The sequence below is a fragment of the Glandiceps talaboti genome, chromosome 7 (genome assembly GCF_964340395.1).
Source record: "Glandiceps talaboti chromosome 7, keGlaTala1.1, whole genome shotgun sequence".
Taxonomy (NCBI): domain Eukaryota; kingdom Metazoa; phylum Hemichordata; class Enteropneusta; family Spengelidae; genus Glandiceps; species Glandiceps talaboti.
Window position 1 is genome coordinate 262,255 of NC_135555.1, and position 21,714 is coordinate 283,968.

At 34.4% G+C, this 21,714-nt stretch overlaps 2 protein-coding genes across 2 annotated transcripts; one reads left to right on the forward strand and one right to left on the reverse strand.

Annotated features, from left to right (window-relative positions):
- Positions 1–352: 352 nt before the first annotated feature.
- On the forward strand, positions 353–12,346 carry LOC144437578 (uncharacterized). Its single transcript, XM_078126545.1, has 12 exons — positions 353–624; positions 3,154–3,340; positions 3,682–3,837; positions 4,545–4,681; positions 5,696–5,850; positions 7,082–7,270; positions 7,685–7,774; positions 8,612–8,704; positions 9,119–9,241; positions 9,570–9,704; positions 10,974–11,090; positions 11,492–12,346. Exons 1-12 carry the CDS (start codon positions 600–602, stop codon positions 11,603–11,605), a joined length of 1,521 nt encoding a protein of 506 aa, XP_077982671.1. The 5' UTR covers positions 353–599; the 3' UTR covers positions 11,606–12,346.
- A 1,202-nt stretch (positions 12,347–13,548) lies between these two features.
- LOC144437189 (homocysteine-responsive endoplasmic reticulum-resident ubiquitin-like domain member 2 protein) lies at positions 13,549–21,448 on the reverse strand. The gene is made up of 6 exons (XM_078126075.1): positions 20,869–21,448; positions 19,704–19,781; positions 18,036–18,286; positions 16,987–17,136; positions 16,323–16,631; positions 13,549–15,759 (listed from the first exon to the last, which is right to left on the reverse strand). Exons 1-6 carry the CDS (start codon positions 21,004–21,006, stop codon positions 15,420–15,422), a joined length of 1,266 nt encoding a protein of 421 aa, XP_077982201.1. The 5' UTR covers positions 21,007–21,448; the 3' UTR covers positions 13,549–15,419.
- Positions 21,449–21,714: the final 266 nt, after the last annotated feature.

The following is a 21,714-nucleotide window of genomic DNA, read 5'->3' on the forward strand; positions in this document are numbered from 1 at the left end:
CTGAACTTTTTTTTACGCATTCGTATACAGCTGTATTAAAATAACGAATGAAACACGGGAATTATCTATGTCGATGTATACAATTAATAAATGTCACACTCAAAAATAGCGTATTTTGATGTGAAATTTTATTCGGCATTCATAACAAGTTGATCGATTTGTGTATTGATTTTCATTAGTTGGCATAGCATATCCTCATTTTAAGGATAGTGGAAAACAATTAGACACAGCACACATATACCCCCCCCCCCCCCCGTTCAACCTATTTGCAATGTAACTCAGGAGAGGGTGGCACTTTCCCTCGCTCTGAATGGTATAGTCCAACAATGACATCATCGTATGATAGTGTATCATATCAGCTGGCTAACATTCAATCCAGGTGAATAACAGATCACACATCCAACCACGGCAGTGCAGGAGTGAAATTCTCCCCACCATAAGGAGATTTGGTGTCAGTAGAATCGATGAGACCAAGAGGAAGACAACACAACTGCAGAAGCCGTAGCTTTTCCCGAACACGACAAGCCATCCACGCTATTTGACTGGAATCTTGCTCAAAGTTGACTGATTTTAAATACAGTATTTGAGGCAACGTCGAAATGATGGACTATTGTCACGATAACGGTAAGTCAGTGTAATACCATTTCTCCAACATTCTGATTGTTACCATCTGTTGCCTTGATTTTGCAGTGGACTTTAAACGTACATAGGTAATGAATTAATGATTATTGTCGTGGCCCTGCTGGCAGAGTGCCGTTTGTACAATACGGATTGTTTGTTGTTGATCATGTTATACGTACACGTGTACATTGTATGACCCGGAAAGCATTGTATGTAAATAACACCACCATATTCAAGGATGGATGGTGGATGAATGTACGCGATGTGCTGAGAAAGGAAAGATTTTTTTCAGTGATCACAAACGAAACGATTCCTAGGAAATGGAAATAATAGCAATAAATGCAATAATTGTAGCTTTGGTATTGTTTACAATACTTTTTATTCTTTTTTTTATATTTTATTTTGTGTGACTCAACATTTTTCGTTTTACTTTTTATTTCTTACGGGGTTTGCAAAAAAAACAACAAGAAAAAGAAAAAAAACCAGAGGACCAAGAGCGACATAGCGAAATCGCTACAGTACTGCATGATATAGATATGCAGAATATATATGTATGAGTGTTTTCATGTAGCAAAGAGGATGTGTCTCAACTGAATCCAAATACATAGTATGTATGGTCTCAGACCATGTACCACTAAAAAGAATTCGTTAGTGGTGTGAGGCACAGTGAATGCTTGATGACGTGTTATGATTGTTGTGTCCTGAATGAGAACCATATATGCAACAGTTCTAGTTAGTTTGGACATGTGGAGCTTTATCATCTTATGTGTTAGAAGTAAAATTGTTTCAAATATTAAAGTTCAGCTCTAATCAGATGTGAAAATTAAATTGTGTTTTTCTTTTGTGAAAACTCCAAAGAAATCCTCTCATTTCCTGTCCATAAATATACTTGACTTCAACTTCCCCTTTTTAGAAATAATTGTGCCATTGTTATGATTGTACCATTGGATTGATGCAAGATGTCAGAAATGTTTTCTAAAAATGTAAAACGTGTACATGACTTGTGAATAGAAAACTGATTCAACTGTGTCCAAGTTATTCAGTTACAATGACACAGCTATCATTTTGTTTTCATAAATGTAGTTGAAATGGATGACCTGCTATATCAGTCATGTGACAAAGTTGACAGCCCTTTCTATGATTCTGGCCATTGTTTGGAAGCCAAGGGTCATCAGATTGAGGTCTTCTTTGTTTGTTCATTTAGCAAATACTTGTCAGATAATAACATCAGTTAAAATCTATTTTTCCAAACTTGTAGTTTTTTGTGTACAAACTAATATATAATCATAAGTTATCCAGATTAATCAAGTTGATTACATCACCATAACATTGAACATTGAAATTTGAACTTTGAACTTAACTTCATGAGTCATCTTCAATGTAAACACATGTATGTATCATTGTTGTCACCTTTTTAGCACAACTGAACTATAAGGTGTAGTGTCTGTCTGTCAGTCTGTCTGTCTGTCTGTCTGTCTGTCTGTCTGTCTGTCTGTCTGTCTGTCTGTCTGTGTGTATGCATGTAAATGACTTAAAGGCCAGGGTATCATTCCAGGGGTCTTGCAATAGTATAATCTTATCAGTCACTGCAGCCAGGAAAGGGCCATGACGTTATCGACACGCTGTCTTATATAATTCATCAAAGATGATAAATGTTTTGTACAAGAACTTGTGTCAGGTTGGATTCACTTGTATCATCAAATAAACTGCCAAATTAACAAAAAAAAACAACCAATGGTTACCATATGTATAGTATAAGAAATTAGCATATTTAAGTCACATGGTGTCATGTGGCGTGCATAAATATGAACTGATTTGCATACTCTCCAAGCAGGAAATGAAGTTGAATCAACCTGTGGTGGTTTGACAGTATTTAAACATTAGTATGTGTTCCAGGTTCTGTTTAAATTCAGTGTAAATATATTCAAAGTTACAGCTGCTGCATATTGATATTGTTTTTGTTGTATTTAAATATATTCAAAGTTACAGTATATTGATATTGTTTTTGTTGTATTTAAATATATTCAAAGTTACAGTATATTGATATTGTTTTTGTTGTGTTAAATATATTCAAAGTTACAGTATATTGATATTGTTTTTGTTGTATTTAAATATATTCAAAGTTACAGTATATTGATATTGTTTTTGTTGTGTTAAATATATTCAAAGTTACAGTATATTGATATTGTTTTTGTTGTGTTAAATATATTCAAAGTTACAGTATATTGATATTGTTTTTGTTGTATTAAATATATTCAAAGTTACAGTATAATGATATTGTTTTTGTTGTGTTAAATATATTCAAAGTTACAGTATATTGATATTGTTTTTGTTGTGTTAAATATATTCAAAGTTACAGTATATTGATATTGTTTTTGTTGTGTTAAATATATTCAAAGTTACAGTATATTGATATTGTTTTTGTTGTATTAAATATATTCAAAGTTACAGTATATTGATATTGTTTTTGTTGTATTAAATATATTCAAAGTTACAGTATATTGATATTGTCTTTTTTATCTTGGTGAACAGAAACATGTGATGAATCTCGCAATGTCATGATTGACTACTGGAAGGTTCATTCCAAAGATGCAACTCTGGAAGAGATGATGCTGGATTCAAAAGCACAAACTTTGAATCAGATGGAGAAGCCTGAGATACTCTCTCTACTTCCTGCATTTGAAGGGAAGAGAGTTTTGGAATTAGGAGCTGGAATAGGGTAAGACTAGTGCTTCCTGAATTTGGAGGGAAAGAAATCTGGAATTAGGAGCTGGAATAGGATTCAGATTTGGAGTTAAGAGCTGGGATAGGATTGAGATTTGACATTTTCCAACCTTTTTTTTGGTCCGATTGTAACTCTTCTATATTCTGCAATTTTATAAATCTGTAATGATCACAAATGATACATATACATGTATAACCTATTTCAGATGGCAGAAATGAGATGAAGAATAGAATAGTGTTCTATGCAACTGAGCTTTCCTTTAACTGAGACTTTTCAGCTGAGTTTATTCATATTGTACCAAATACTATTTATTGTTTCTATCATTTTTTTGGCAGACGTTTTACTGGAAGCATAGCAGCGGCAGCTTCACATGTGACAGCCGTGGATTTTATGGAATCGTTCATTCAAAAGAACCAGCAAATCAATGGACATCACAAAAATGCAGAGTTTGTTCAGGCAGATGTCACTGAAATGGAACTCCTAGAAAACAGGTATGATGAAATAAATTGATCTATAAATGATGAATTGTCACTTTTGTTACAAACACTCAAGAATAGATTAAACCTACTAGTTCTTTCTTCAGTTTGTAAATTTAAAGTACATGGTATGGAAATCTTACCAGCTAACCTTCCTCAGGTACTGGGTTCACAAACGTGATAGTAGATATATTGTAGTTACCTACGACTGGTTTTCAAATTGACAGATTAGCTGAACCCATTGTGTGTATTATTGGACCTCTTCTTATGATTGTCCCTATGTATAATTTGTTCATATGCCATTAAATTAATAAATACAACAAAACAGTTAACACCAAATCTCATTGGTCTATGGATAGATAAACATCTCTTGATGCTACCCTGGAATGCTTACATAGCAAACATGGAATTAAGTTTACTGACAACAATCTTGTTCTTATCCTTAGACTTTGGAAGCATAAACTTTATTGTTATATTTTCCTGTGAACTTTTGACCATTACATATCATATTTGCAAATCTTATTTAAATGGGTAATACCATTTTACAGTTGTACAGGGGTGTGGAGGGATCGAGTGACATGCTCTTTAATAAGGCTTCTGGTGTGTTGCTTTTGATAAGTCATTGGCAAGTAACCTTCAACTGTTCAGCTTTGATATGGTGTTTTTTAGTTGGTTTGATAATGATGTACTTGACTTTTAACCTTTGACCTTCAACCTTTCAGCTTTGATGTGGTGTTCTCTAATTGGCTGATGATGTACTTGACTGATGACGAAGTGTTACAGTTGGCAAAAAATGCATTATCTTGGCTGAAAGAGGATGGTTTTATGTTTTTTAGGGAATCTTGTTTCCACCAATCAGGTATGAATTGAAAAAATACAGTAACACAACATTAAATTATTATCATTACCATGGATTTGTTTATTATCCTGATACTATCTAGTAGGTGAGTTTATCACCAAAATGGTTGAAAATCATAACCTGGCAATTAAGTTACAGAACACTCAACTGAAGTACTTAATTTTTATCAGCCCCGTTTTGATAGAAAGATTGGAAACATATTTAAAATGTAAACAACTTATTTCCAATAGGACAACTAATATGGCACCATAATTGACCTTGCATTTAGTAATATGCAGTTTGCAACAATTGTCATGATCATTTCTGTCATCTCTAACCATAGAATAATCACTGTACAATTTTGAACCAAACCAACACTTCTATAATTAGTGCCTTCACCAGCAAATAATACATTGTCGCATCAGTGCAGAAAAGTTGTATCTGCTATGCAATTGTATAGGCAGATACGACCTTATGAGTAAGTGCTGATGCGAAGATATACTAAAAACATTCTTTCCAAAACCCAAACTGGAAAAAATAAATTCATAGTAGTGAACAATTTTCAGTATGCTCATAGAGTGAACAAATAATGTGTTTTGTAGGGAAGTGTTTGACCACTGGTTTATAGGTCATCTTGACATGGGAAACACAAACACTTGACCACTATGGTTATTTCTTATTGTAGCATAGTTGAACTATTTGTATACAATGATTACAACATCCAGAGATTTACCTTCCATCTCCTGTACCATTTTTGTAACAACAAAAATTTGAAAAACAGCAGAACTATTTCAACTGCGAGGTTGCTTCCCTAACTTTAAATGTAAAGTTTGAATTAAAAAAACGAAATTTTCAAAATTTATGATGAAAGTCTTACCATAATACATATAGTTTTACAGTGTCTATTTCTGTATAATTTAGTTGTAAATAGGTCCAAAAATAACATGAATCTTGACTAGTTTCAGACCTCAACAGGCTTTTTTAATTGAATTAAGAAATGTGTATGATTCGTTTTTGTTCTTCTGTTTTTTACAGGTGACAGAAAACGTAATGTGAATCCATCAGTTTACCGTTCACCAAGTCTATACAATGCATTGTTCCAGAGTGTGTCTCAAGCCATTGATGGAGACAAAGACATGGTGATGGGATTTGATGTGGTTTACACCAAATCAGTACAAACCTACATCAAAGTTAGTATACTAAAAAATTAGTTTCATGTTACTATGGCAGTCATCAGAATTAATATGTTGTTGATGTTAGTTTTGTGTTTCCCCTTGTCATTATCCCATGTTTACATTCCAATTTGAAAATTGATCTTAACACTTCTCTGTTGAGGGAGCCTTTAGCGATTGCAGGGTGCTCACATCTTACATGAAAAAGTGTGCTTGATTCCCCAATCCTCCCTCCCATGTCTTACATGACAAACTGTGCTTGATTCCCCAGTGCTCCCTACCCCCATCTTACATGACAAACTGTGCTTGATTCCCCAGTGCTCCCTACCCCCATCTTACATGACAAACTGTGCTTGATTCCCCAGTGCTCCCTTCCCCCATCTTACATTGTACATAACAAACTGTGTTTGATTCCCCAACGGTCCCCTCCCTCCATCTTACATGACAAACTATGCTTGATTCCCCAACCCTTCCCCATCTTACATGACAGACTACTTGATTCCTCAGCCCCCCCCCCCCCCCCATATTACATGACAGAATGTGCTTGATAGCCCCAGCACTCCCCTTCATATTTACTAAAGGCTCCTTAATGGAACAATTAGCATACAATTTAATTTAAGGAGAGAATGGTCAATCTATAAGAAATGGAGAGACTGATAACTGATGAAAATATTGATATCATGTTTTTAATGTTAAAACATAATGATACATTGTTCATTGTATATTCATATCAGATACAGTAATACAATATGTAGTTACACTCAGTCAAATCATAAACTCAACTATCCACCACTACTAGGCTAGATTTGAGTCCTGTATTGGAAAACAAGATATGGTCATAGGAGTCTCAGCTCCTCTAGAGTGTGGACTCTCACAACATTGGCAGAAATAGCTCGCCATTGTGTCCCTCAATAAATGGTGTACCACCCCTTTCATATAATGGTATTGTCTATGCCTAAGCTTCCGGGGCAGAGTGCAACACATGATCCTAGGATTTTATCAAAAGAACATATAAATTTGGGTCACTTGAATAGAAGCCTGACGTGAAAAGGAGAACAAGTAGACAAACCATAAGATTTTCATGAATTTCAATTCTAGAAAACAACTTTGTGTTCACAATTCCTTCTATATGTGATGTGTTATAAGGAGTTAATTTTTAAAAATTAGTATTCTTTTAGATTTAATCGCAATTTGTGCAAATAATTTCAAACTATATCTCGACACTTTACATTCATTATCTCACATTTAGCTAAAGAAAAATCAAAATCAGCTGTGTTGGTTGGTTCAAAAGAAGAGGATGGCAAAAGCCAGTTACCATGGTTACAACACATTCCAGTCTTTCCTTGACAACCAACAGTATTCCAAACAAGGAATTCTACGCTATGAGAAAATATTTGGCGATGGTTATGTCAGCACGGGTGGCCCAGAAACAACCAAAGTAAGTCAAACTAGTCTATTTAACTAGAAATTTAGGAAGATAATGATCATGCCAAACTCAACATTTGAAGTCAAATTATAATCTAACATTTCCTTCTGATTTCATATATTTTGTGTATGCTAGATATAACTTGCAAATACAATGTATAAGACTCAGAGACAAAAAGTGCCACAGGTACAAGATTTCCTGATAAAGAAAGACAAAATTTAGCAGATAATATTGTAAAGTTGCTATAATGAATACGAAGGAAAAAGATTTTTAAAAAAAGCAACTGAAAATAAAGCTGAAAAAAACTTCAGCTAGTAGGTAGGCTCAGTGGAAAACTCAAAAAGTATAACTGTAAAGGGAGAAATGTTGAAAAATGAAAGTAGTGTATCTGTAAATTACCAGTCGTGATTTATGCCACTTTTACAGGAGTTTGTAGCCATGTTGAATCTACAGCCTGGACAGAAAGTAATGGATGTTGGATGTGGTATTGGAGGTGGTGACTTCTATATGGCAAAGGTAATGTACATCAACTGAAACGCAATTTAAAGCCATCACCGCTGATTGTCTCTATCATATTTTGAATGTTATCAATTTGTAAGTTTGACTTTGATGGGTGCATAGACAATTAACAGTGTCTAAATCAAATGGATCAGTGACTTCCAAATTGTTTTACCAACATTTACTTTGTTTTCTCTTCTTTAAAGGGAAACACCACCCCAGGAAATAAAGGTATTTTCATAAACTTTGGTTTATCACATAAATTTCATGTGATTGCCAAGAAACACCAAATTGAATCTGAATTGTTTCACATTTATTGTTCTTTGTATGACTATCTTATCAGTGATCCAGTGTTGCATCATTGGAGTCAGTGACATGCATATGTATTAGATGAACAAGTAACATTCATGATTCCCAATTGCTTATGTCTGCTATAAACTCTTATGAGACAATGCTGGACCACTGCTAGGGCAATGAATGTGAAATATGAGTTCCATTTCATTGTTTCTTGGCAGTCATGTGAAATTTATGTCAAAATCACGAAAGACTTTCCAGAACCCAAGGTTTGTGAAAATGTCTTCATTTACTGAAGTGGTGTTCCCCTTTAAGTTCTTCTATTTTAATAATTCCTACATTTGTGTTGAACAACACAAACATTACAAAGCATGATGCATGACACAATATAGTAGTTGTTGAACTTAGTCAAATATTATTGTTATTTTAATATTACTAATACAAAACTTTATTTTGGGGGGTTAAGGTGTTTGTTGTAAACAGTCACCATGGTTTGATATTTTCCCCCCAAAATACATTTACAACTGTCTGTTTTTTAATTTTTAATTACTTATTGAACAGACGTATGGTGCCAGTGTTTTAGGAGTGGACTTGTCATGTAATATGATTGAGGTTGCAATGGAAAGGTCTTCAGAGCAGAAGGGAAATCCAAAGGTAGGAGAGTCTTATTTTCTTATCGATGTACTTATTTCTTTAAGACACTGCCCTCTATGGTGAAACTAGCTGCTATTGTAACTCTTTCTTCTTTAAGTTTTATTGTGCCTTGTCTTAAATTCACTTGTGGAGTTATGTAGAAATAGGGAAGTGCCTGGAACATATTTTGTAATTCATTTTATACAAATACCAACAACCATGAACATATGTACAATGTAAGAATTAATCCTGGATCCAAAACATTTCCCTTCAACCCTCATTCGTGTGCAACCCTTATGTTTTTGATGAGAGTGAATTTTTATTTCATTTTGAAAAATGACAAATTGCTGATATTGAAGAGTTTGATACAACTGTGAAACATTATGTTACTAGTTTGTTTTATTCTTGTGACTCTTATCTGTTATTTGTATATAGGTACAATTTGAGGTGTCAGACATCACCAAAAGAGATTTCCCAGAAGGCTCATTTGATGTGGTGTATAGTAGAGATACAATTCTTCACATTCCAGATAAACCAGCCTTGTTTTCAACTTTTTTGGTAAATATAATACACTGAAATAGCATCACAATGGCTAATATTGTAACAATTATGATGTTTGCTGTTATGTAGTTTTAACTCAGGAATAAATGCATTTTGGCTGATGGCTGATATATATATAATATATCTCCTGAAATTAACAATTTCTGTGTTTCAAACAACTAGTCTAGTACTAATGTGTATTGACGAAGTCACAGGACTTAAAATTACTATTTCTTACAGTGCAGTGTAAAGATCTTTCAGTTTTATTTGTCGTACGTAAACATATCAAAGGAGATATACATGCTACCATTTCTTAGATAAATATTGATTATTTTTTGACATTTAGAAATGGACCAAACCTGGTGGCAAACTACTGATAAGTGATTATTGTTGTGGACCAGAGGAGAATCATTCTATAGATTTCAAGAAATATGTAGCACAGAGAGGGTATATACTGTACACACCACAGGACTATGGCAAGGTATGCTACTAAGTGCTAGTTTACAGCACAGAGAGGGTATGTACTGTACACACCAAAGGACTATGGCAAGGTATGCTACTAAGTGCTAGTTTACAGCATAGAGAGGGTATATACTGTACACACCACAGGAGTATGGTAAGGTATGCTACTAAGTGCTAGTTTACAGCATAGAGAGGGTATGTACTGTACACACCACAGGACTATGGCAAGGTATGCTACTAAGTGCTAGTTTACAGCACAGAGAGGGTATGTACTGTACACACCACAGGACTATGGCAAGGTATGCTACTAAGTGCTAGTTTACAGCACAGAGAGGGTATGTACTGTACACACCACAGGACTATGGCAAGGTATGCTACTAAGTGCTAGTTTACAGCATAGAGAGGGTATGTACTGTACACACCACAGGACTATGGCAAGGTATGCTACTAAGTGCTAGTTTACAGCATAGAGAGGGTATGTACTGTACACACCACAGGACTATGGCAAGGTATGCTACTAAGTGCTAGTTTACAGCATAGAGAGGGTATGTACTGTACACACCACAGGACTATGGCAAGGTATGCTACTAAGTGCTAGTTTACAGCACAGAGAGGGTATGTACTGTACACACCACAGGACCATGGCAAGGTATGCTACTAAGTGCTATTTACAGCATAGAGAGGGTATGTACTGTACACACCACAGGACCATGGCAAGGTATGCTACTAAGTGCTAGTTTACAGCATAGAGAGGGTATGTACTGTACACACCACAGGACTATGGCAAGGTATGCTACTAAGTGCTAGTTTACAGCATAGAGAGGGTATGTACTGTACACACCACAGGACCATGGCAAGGTATGCTACTAAGTGCTAGTTTACAGCACAGAGAAGGTATATACTGTACACACCAAAGGACTATGGCAAGGTATGCTACTAAGTGCTAGTTTACAGCATAGAGAGGGTATATACTGTAAACACCACAGGACCACGGCAAGGTATATAATACTTGTAATACATCTAAAGTTTAGTTTACAGCACAGAGAGGGTAATATCCCGATTAAAGTACACATCACAAGGTATATGCAACTTGCATTAGATCTGAGTTTTAGTTTACAAAACAGAGACAAGGGTAGTCATAATAAAAGTTACACTGGACAAATGTATTGATATCCTCAAGTGTTGGTAAATCAATGTTACTTGGAGTAAGGAGTTGGGTTGTCATGGCAAATCAGTGATGTAAAAAGCAAATTTAGAAACTTAGATATAATGTTATTCTTGTTTTCAGTTAATTGAATCAGCTGGGTTTATCACTGTCAAGGCTGAAGACAGGACTAAACAATTTGTAGATGTACTTGAGAGAGAGAAGAAAAGATTGATGGAGAATAAAGATGAATTTTTGAAGGTTTGTATATTTGTATGGCTCTGTTGTGAAAACTTACACTCTAAAGAAGTTAGTAGGAAACCAACTACATGCTGTAAGTCAGTACAAAACCTAGGCATCTCATGTACTTAAAAAATTTCTTATATGAATTCCCTAATCCAATAATTTGACGTAACAAATTTGGCTCCCTTTCTGCCTTGGTACTATACCACAGTGAAAGAGTCATTGTTTATATTTGTACCAAATGAAGTAATGAATATAGGAGTATATATTGGAATAATAAGGTGCAAGGAGTTTATTTTAAAAAAGTCTGGGAAAGTTTTAGAATATTCATAAAAACATAATGTGGTCACTTATATTTTGCCTTTAATCTTAATAGTAAATATGATATAAAATAAATAGTGATATGATTTTGTTTCTAGGAGTTTTCTGAGGAAGACTATCAGTATTTGATGGATGGATGGAACAGTAAACTGAAACGCTGTGCTGCAGGTGATCAGAGATGGGGATTATTTTATGCAGAGAAGGCACAGTAGTGTGTTAGCAGTGAACTATGGAAGATAGCCATTTTAAGTGCGAGGAAAATCCTGCTGTTGACTTTTTAGGAAAATGTGTTGTTTTATTTTCTTTTATATTATGAATCTGATAAATACTGATTTTTTTTAAGATTTTATTTTGGCGACATTTTTAATGTTATCAATATGTTTCTTTGTTTTTCTTTTCAGTCTGGCATAGTCTTCTTGGATATTTTAGAAAAGGTTCAATTTGATAGTAACGTGGCTTGAAAGTCTGTATGAAACGTTAGAATAGAGGTATTTTTATTTTCAGTAGATGTCATCTCAAATGGAGATTCCCTCCCATGAAGATTGCAGAAACTTACATGAACATAAGACATAGCAAAATGCTGAGAAAACTATAGGATAGAGTCGGAGCAAAAAAAGCAACACATGAAAAAAGACAATTTGGTATCCTGGACAAAATTATGACGTAAAACCTTCAATATGTATCCTTCAATGTAAAGCTGTATTTTGAACATTTTTATTGAGAAATTTATGCCAGCAATTTTAATTAGAGATATTCAGAAGGTATGTTATTCAGTTAGGTACCTAATTCTATAGAAGTGTCATTACAACACACTGTGTCTGACCTATCAAAGTATTGTAACTTGGTTATTGTTACTTTATTCCTATTTCATCATCTGTCAAGGTGATGAAATACTTGCAAGCTGATATCATACTTTTCTGGTGATATCTATCTATCTATGTATGGTTGTCAAAACAGACTACAATACAGTAAGTTTGATGGAAATCGTTATACAATAAATTACAGTTTATTGAAAGTCTTGAGATATATCTTGTCATTTGTATACTGTTCAGTGTTCTCCTTACTACCTTTCCAAAGTGGCATCAACAGAATGCTATTGCTGGAATTGCATAACCTCACATCTACAGTGACAAGGTCTAAAAAGCTACGGTACAAACATACATCCTACATGAAATGCCCCAAACTAGCATATGTTGTATTTCTATTTTTGGCCATAAATTATGTGTATTTCATATACAGTTTTGTACCAAACATACTATACTAGGTAAATGAATGTAAATAAAATTTGCTTTCAAATGCAGTGTGCCCTCTGAACATACAGCACCCTGTGCATGTGTAGACTCTCTCACATTCTGGTTACTTTCACTATATTGTCTTACCAGTTTGACCGTTTGACTGTATACTAATATTTGTAAGTCCTATCTCATTTTACAGTGTGGGTGAACAAAAGTTTTTTTTAAAAATCAAAACCTACATACCATGAAGCAGCTATCCCTCTAAAAAAAAATTAGTATTTGAAGAATGTTTATCAGAAGTTTTTATAAACATTCCAGAGTAGGCCAGGAGTGTTGCCAGACTCAGTGGCAACATTAGTTTCAAAACAAAGAAGTTTAGTTAATTACCAGATGAAATCGGTGTGTGGAGAGTAATTTATCTGGCCAATTTACCATTAAAAGCGTCCAGGTTCCTTGCACAACTCCAGGTAATGTAATGGCATGATAGAAGAAATGCCAGTCAATGTTTTTGCCTCTACAGTATGTAAATGGCCGACTTTAAGGAAAGTTACTGCAAGTTTAAAATACTCATAAATACGGTCAGTGAGAGGGTGGTTCAAGCAACCCAATAATGTCGGTAAACTTAGATTCATTTTGTCTTTGTTCTATTGATTGAGGAAGTTAAAATATTTAGACCAGTTTACTGAAATAGCTTTGTGGCACCATATAAATGAAGTGGTTTGTAAATGTATTTGCTAGACAGAAAGATAACGTGTGCGTGTGTCTGTGAGAGGTTGAGATGGTTGATCCTCACATTTCATGGACTTTTTCATTTTTTAAAAGAAATGCTCGCTGATGACGCTTTCTGAATTAAAGACAAACTGCTTACATCCATCAAAATCATACATTGTACAAAACTGGTAAGTGAACAAATACTTGTGTGATGGTTTATTACCACATTCTTATTATGATACCAATACATTATTATCCATTATACATGAGCTTCAAACATAAACTTATTTGTAGAAATCATAAACAATGAAAAGTCATTCAGATCCAGACTTTCCTGATGAAACTGTACAGAATAATATATAGCACCTACATACAATTATATACACTTATTTTTTATCAAGCTTGTCTTGTATAGTGGAAATGAAATCTAACTAGGAATACCTCTCTCAGCAATTATATATAGTTTTCACTGATTCACATGATTGCTGTAGCTCATTACTAATTACGTATACTGTGTCAGTGTACACAAGTACATGCAGCACTGTCTGACATAACTTCAAAATTAAATGCTGTTTTATAACACTCCCAATACAAATACTGACCACAGGAAATCAACAGAACTAAATTCTGAGTATTAACGGAGGATTGATCAGTAAATATTTATGATGTTGGCATAACACAGAAAGTATTACAATATGTGTTCATTTAGATGGACTTTATATATTTATATCACAGAGTTAAGCAGTAAGTTCATCAATTAAGGATTTACTCCTCTGTTACATGTTTGATATATAGTTCTATCAAATGCTTTGCATGCTGAGAAAGAAAACCATTTTCATATTCATTGTCAGCAAACAAGAATGTTGAAATATGAAAACTGCAGTGTAAAGCCTGTGTGAATGATAAATATAAAGTACCACAACTATACAACATTATGCGTTTTAGTTGACAAAAAAATAACAGGATATTAAATTTCTTACATTCAAGTTGGTGATCAATATGGCAGTCCTTTTTCTCATAAAATGTCTATTACAGAACTTTTGATTTCAATATAAATCCACATACCTAATGTAAATGAAATTGCTGACTTAATTAGTTTATCATGATGATTTTAAGAATAGACAAACAAATGCTGGTATCTTCACTATCTTTCAAAATACAGTGAAGTAAAATGTATTATCTCTATGTAATCTGAACTGGCAAATACATCTTGTAACAAGTATATTTCAGCTATCATAATTCAGATGTACTTTGAGTTCCGTAAAATAAAATAAAATAAAATCATGGCATTTACGAAGTCCTGTACCTGAACTTTATTTTTGATGAAACATAAAACTCAAAATAAATTATAAGCTAAAACTCGGGACCAAGTAAAGTGAGATTAATACAGTCTATCCCGATTATGGAATATACCGGTAGAAGATCGGGCATTTATAATAAGTGTTATTAATGAGGTAAGGTCTAGTTTGTTTCTTTGTGAGAAACCTTGCAGCCATCTTGTGAAAATTTCATATATCCAATCGACATTCTTCTTCCAACAGTTCAATTAAATCTGAAGAAATACTGTTGAGTTCTTTATATCCTTTTTAATGAAACCTACGGTAGTACAACAAGTTTGCTGGAAATTCGCATTGCAGTCACCGACTGGAGCAGGATGAAAATTTCGAATAAAGAGTATTTGATGATGATTTCATGATAATAGCAAAGTAACAAGTTAAACACAGGGCAAAATAAAATATTTGAACAGTTCATTCAAGTACAGTCCTAGTGACTTTATATTACTGCAAAGTTCACTATGAACCAGACCATCTGAAAATCCATACACTTGAGATATAACATCTTATTTGTCTCTCACTTTATAGTGCTGTTACATACATTGCTATCAAACATGTACCAAATTTGAAATGGGAAAACAACTCTGCACTGGAAGCTAAATTTCATTGTCTTGTAACTACTATTTCCTGGTACATGTAGCTATCTGTCCTTTGAAGTTTTGTATTCCTTGTCAAGGATAATGAGTAAATATATTTTTTACATTTGTATCCAGCATTTCACAGTCAAACATTTGTTTTTCAAGTTTTCAGTTTGGAAACTCTGGTCCCTGTGGTATGAGGGAGGTGAAAAATGATGAAACAAAGTTCCATGCTGTTTCCATAGCACCAGGTTGAACTTCCTCTTCCACAATATCAGAACCTGTATTTTCACTATCTGTAGTTTGATCTGTATTAGTACTTTCCTCATTATTAATGTTCTCATTCTGTTCCTGTGGTGGTTCCTGTACAGGTTGTTCTGGTACTTCCTGTGGAGGTGGTTGTGGCACTGCTGCTGGTTGTTCTGGCTGATTGACAGGCTGCTGTGGTTCAACTCGATTAACACGGCGAACCTGTCTACGACGTACTCTAAACCATCCACCTTGATAACTGCAAGACAAAGAATAATTTAATGTCAACTTTTTTGGCAAAAATGTTTACATAGATGTTGATAAATTACTAGTATTGGTTTCAAAGTCAGTCTCCAAGTTTACTTCCCCCCAATGTGTTGTCAGTATTGTCAGGGGTGCAATACCACCAGATGTCTTGTCAGTATCATCAGGGGTGCAATACCCCTGAAATGCTGATGAGATGTCGGTGAAAAAGTGGGATTCACTTCCAAGAAATATTTTGACTCCATGAGTAGAAATTTTATTACTAAGTATGAACCAAGAGTCCATGAATATTCATTTGTATTTTAATCATGTAGTTATATCATGAATGACGTATACTATCATCTACATACATTTCACAATTCATTTCATATTATTATTGCAGTTTTAACACATTTGTGTCTCCATGCATCTGTGTGTTGTACCATGCAATTCCATCATAAAGGGGGCAATATAAATCTTTACATACAAGTATTACAACTACATATTATAATTGAGAAGTGCATCACACAGAAATAACAAACTTTTATAAAATGGGAAAACACAAATCTGAATACTTACAGATACATTATTGCAACAAATCCCATAACCAGTAAAAAGCGGTCAATTGATGAATAAAAATATACAATGCTGAGAAGAAGTGAAAATCTACATAAAACATAAACCCAGTCCAGCCAATCACGGTTGATATCATCCTCATCATCATCCATTGGTGGACCACCAACACCTGCATTCATGCGAACATTTTGATTTGCTGGTTGGTTGTTAACTCGATTTTCATTGGCCACTTGTGGTGGAACTACATTTTGATTTGTTTCGGTTTCTTCAATTGGGTTTTCTGGCATTGGTGGCATTCCACTCTGAGACATGCTACAAGAAAAACATCAAAATACATAAATACCCCGTGTAAGATCATCAAGTGGATCATGGAAATATGAAGTCCCATTATCTTTGTCATCAAGAGTTTTTCTTTAAACTTAACGATTCCACTATGAAAGAAAATCTATAATATGAACCCTTTGATATCAAGGACAGGTACACACACAAAGTTGTTGAGAACATCAATATGAATTTAACAGTTGAGTTTACATCCATAGAATCTACTATTATGTAGAGTAATATTACTCTGGACTTGCCAAGTGCCTGGCCAGATTTACATTCTGTATAGCTCCTATGAATGGTTCACTTTATCATAACATTTTAATAAAAGAGTCACATAACTTACTATTGCATGTACTGTGCCATCTGCTGCATGTACATTTGCTGCATCCACATAGCTTGCTGCTGTTGATATGGTGTCATATAGTTGGGCATATTTGCAGGTTGCTGCTGCTGCTGTTGTTGTTGTTGGAACTGCATCATGTAGTTGTAGTTACTGTACAAAGAAATAACTTACTTTTAATTAATGGTGGCAATCATTACATTTGACAGTAAAATACATGATTATCTGTAAGAGTGTTACAACTACCAATATTATTCTTTTATGATTTATTGTCTATTTTCTACTTTAGCAAAATACACTGGCATTTGGTTGTTGCTAAGGGCATGGTCATGGTTGGTTGCTAGGGCCAATTGTGTCAAAATGTTTTGAACAAAATCTGCAGAGTAACACTTCTAGAAACATCTCACCAAATTTCAGTCTCGTTGACCAAGTACTTTTTGAAATATAAGTTTTTTTCATCAAAATTCAGATTTTTGCACCTAACTTGCACATCACTGATGAGATTGTTACATGCTTACTATTCTTTCATCTGTACATCACAAGTGCATCCCATTAAATTTCAGCGATATCTGCTCAGTAGCTGTGGAATAAAAGATTTTTGACCAGAGACATTTTTAGCCCTATTTGCATATTACTGATGGAATCATCTATCATGAACATCTATCTATGCACCCCTAAGCATGTTCCCACCAAATTTCAGACCAATCTGCCCAGTAGTTTCTGACAAAAAAATGTTATTTTTTTATGTAAATCATACACCTGTGATGCAATCATTTAGCTTTGAACAATTTCCCAACTAGACACCAAAAGTAATGGTCCCCACCACATACCAAGGCAAATGGTCCGGTGGTTTTTGAGTTTAAGTCACGTACACATGCATGCACGCATGCGCGCGCGCACACACACACACACACACACACACACACAGATGGACAGACACCACACCATACCTATAGCACTACTGAACCTTATCAGTTCAGTTGTGCTAAAAATAAAGACAAATGAGCGAGTTGCATTGTTTGTAAATTCTAGTTTCCCTAGATTTGACTCACCCATATGGGTTGAAAGCCTGTGGTGGCATTTGCTGCTGTTGTTGTTGTTGATAGCTGACATTGCTTTGTGCATTTGCTGTATTACGTTGACGAAGGGTGGAGTCACTGCCATTGGTTGGTTGGTTTACAGAATTATTGTGTCTGATGTTACCATTGGTATTACCATTATTGCTACTTCTAGGACTTGTACCATGGTTATTCATATTGGATGCGCATACAAGATGAACTGTGTGTGCAGAACTTCCTTCATACTATCAGAATCAAGAATAGAATTTGAACAATTGCATTACATGTACACAAATATCAAGTTTTTGCTGCTTTTGACAGCTGGGATAGGATCAAGTTGACATCCCTGCCATTGTTGCTATAAAATACACAAGATTTACTGACACAACTTACACAAATCATTGACAAACCTATCAAAACCAACTGTCACTTCATTTTAATAGCACACATACACACATTGTTTGGTAAGGCAATAGCACATATACACACAATCCTAACACATTCAATGGATATTTATTTCATAACAGAAATTATTTATTATGCTTTTAGCCTTTAAACAAGGGTTATGTCATGTCAAGAACTCCATTGTTGTAACATATCCCTATACATGTATCTCTGAAATTGAGACAAAGTCTTGACCTAGTATGCACACAATATATGATACTTGTCAAGAACTCCATTGTCAGACTAAAATGTACACGTATTAGTGAATTCATCATTGTGACATGTTTATCTTCCATGGTACAGTTCATACAAACACTTACATATAAAAAGTATTGACAATGCTAAGGCTTGGTTTTCACAATGATTCACAATGGTTATGAGTGTGTATCAGCCAGACCTACATCAAACCATAAATGAAGTTGGATAAAACAGTTCTATGATCTATTGTGTAGATTTTGACAACACTTTGAAATAGTTTGAACTTTAGAAGATCAGGATATAATGGTTCATGCCAAAGGTTAGTAACTGCACATGGTAATATTGTATTTATTTATTTATTCATTAAATTATACTAGTTTATAGCTACATGTATGATTATTGATAGGTATACATATATGGTCTCAATGGGTCTGACAATCAACATATAAATACATTTCACTCTATTATGTTATATATCACCTAATTTGATGGTAGTTTGTTCAACTCACATCATACCAGAAATTTTAATAACTTTGTTCTATGACTTCAAAATATTGGAATCTGTTTTTTTTTTTTTTATGTTGATAACATTGCATAATATAGCACTACACTTGTTGTTAGGTTCCATATGTTACACAGAATCCAAAATGGTAGGAGTTGTTGTTATACTAACTGTGTAATCTAACAAGTTCCAAAAGGCCTTTGTAAGGGTTTCAAACCTAGATATCAAAAATCTATCTTTTCCGTTTCACTGGTATGGAGTCATTTCCCCCTATTTTTGTATTTGGACTAAATTATTATTTGAGTAGTGTAACAACATTTTCCTTGCTATTACTGTGGTTCTCATCTTATACAAGAAATAATATTATATATTTTCATGACTATAGCTAAAGGCATTTTAAATGTTAAACTTCCATTTTCAAACAATGAAGGGGCTTGTTGAAAATGTTAATTTGATGGTGATTAAAATGATTTGTCAGCAACTAACATTCTCACAATAATATTTGAAGTGCAACTCACCTGTCTCAAAATGTCTTTTAAAGTTAAATGATCTGATAGGAGCTGTCCCGAGTATATGAGTTTCTGATCCTTTTCATGCTAAAATAAAAACAAAGGTAAGAAATGTTCATAAGATGATTGTATGGTCTAAAATAGACTCTGGATTATTAACTCAAGATAAGGAATGGCAAAGTTTACAAAGGGAAGGATATAAGGTAAATCAATCAATCAAAAGAATTTGTATAGCGCCAAAATCCAACATAATGTAGTGTTCTATAGCACTGAACAGGAACAATAGTTAGTAGACTGTTGTAAAAAGTTAGAAAGCTCTTGCAAACAGATACATCTTGATATCCTTCTTGAATTTATTGACAGTAGGTGATGAACAAAGTTCAAGTGGTACATGTACAAATGAATACCGTTCCATAACAGGGACGCTGCTCATGAGAATGTATTCACCATATGACTTTGTATTACAACATGTTGGTATTCTAGTATCTTCTCTCTTATAATTGCATTAAAGTGACAATCCACTTTTAAGTGTCATTTTTCATTGTACAATCTGGCATAAATTCATTACATACATAAATTACTTTGCATTCTACTGAAGCATACCTTTGAAAATAAAATATGGTATCATTTATATATACCATTTCATAAATCCAATACAGTGACATATGTAGGGAAAATATTACATTTTTAAAGTGTGTCTGCTGTTAAAGTTAGTAATCTCCAGGTACATTAATGAAAATATTACTTTGTGTTTAATATCAAATATACCCTAAGTCAGGAGTGGTACACATCTCTATTTACAACACTAACCATGGATCTTGATCCATGCACTAACAGACATCGACAAGTGCAGTGACAGTGTTGCATCACATCAATGTTTACATTAATTAATTTCCCTTTTGACATCAGTACAGTAAGCACAAAAATATCAAAATTATTTATTTTTGTTGAATTTAGATGATGATGTTATGGACCATACTGCAAATTTATCTGACGTTGTAATTGTACCGTCGATAAATTTTAATGACACGTCAACTTATACAGAGTAGTTATGCATATTATAATACATCAAAGTTAAAAACTTTGACTACTTCCGGTTTAACTGTGGTTTACAAAGCGGTATTTTCACACAGTATTTCCTTTAAAAAATACATAGCTATCGATATACACTTACTGGTTTGCTTGGATAAACCTCAGCCAAATGATTTTTCAGTTTTCTAACTGTCCAGCCTGCTGCACATTCCACTGTTTGGTCGTCAATTTTCTGATTAGGTGCCTTCACAACCAGAGTAATGGTTTGAAAAGGGTCCATGTTGTGTTGATAACTTGATATTATGAACAGTGTATATTTCTGTTGAGCACTTGGATAAGATTATATCCACTAAATGATTGTTATAAACTTGCAATCAATTGACGACGGGAACATCAATACAGTTATTTCAATGCTTAAGACAAGGGTCTGGTTCGCGGTACCAAAACAACAAATGCCAGACTTTGGACTTGTACTGCAAGAACCTGGCTTCACCACACTGTCCACAGTGAATGTGATGATCTTCCCGTACGGTGGAAATGGTAGCCAAACAACGCCGACGATCAGAAAACTGTGGCGATAAAAGTGGATTAACACAACCGAATTAAATCTCTGAGTAGCTAGGCAATCACACCGACGACGGACTGCGCTGTAACTCCGCCCTTTGTGAGAAAGTATGACGAAAATGTAACCCTACGATCTCACCCGGCAAGTCGTATTTTTATTTCCACGTCTTGTCACGTGATCATTTGTCTATATGTGATATGGCGATTCCTGATTGGTGGAATGCTACGGGGTTTTCCGATATGACCGATATTGTCACGGAGATTACCGAAATGGTCACAACCGGCGAGCAAGCTTTGCGCTGAGCTGGAACTTATACCGTGTCTTTGGTTCGATGAATAAGTTTTGCAAATGGAGATTGAAAGACTTTTACAAAACCTGAAAAGAAGAAAAAAGAAGGCCTATTGTCATCAACTGTTACGGAAG

Bases quoted from the DNA above. Each gene is read 5' to 3' on its own strand.
- LOC144437578 (XM_078126545.1), top strand. From the start codon at position 600: ATGATGGACTATTGTCACGATAACG. The intron at 4,682-5,695 runs GTATGAATTGAA...TGTTTTTTACAG, and splicing joins ATCTTGTTTCCACCAATCAG to GTGACAGAAAACGTAATGTG. The intron at 5,851-7,081 runs GTTAGTATACTA...TCTCACATTTAG, and splicing joins CAGTACAAACCTACATCAAA to CTAAAGAAAAATCAAAATCA.
- LOC144437189 (XM_078126075.1), bottom strand. From the start codon at position 21,006: ATGGACCCTTTTCAAACCATTACTCTGGTTGTGAAGGCACCTAATCAG. The intron at 19,782-20,868 runs GTAAGTGTATAT...TTTTTATTTTAG, and splicing joins AGGTTTATCCAAGCAAACCA to CATGAAAAGGATCAGAAACT. The intron at 15,760-16,322 runs GTAAGTATTCAG...TTTGTCTTGCAG, and splicing joins TTTGTTGCAATAATGTATCT to TTATCAAGGTGGATGGTTTA.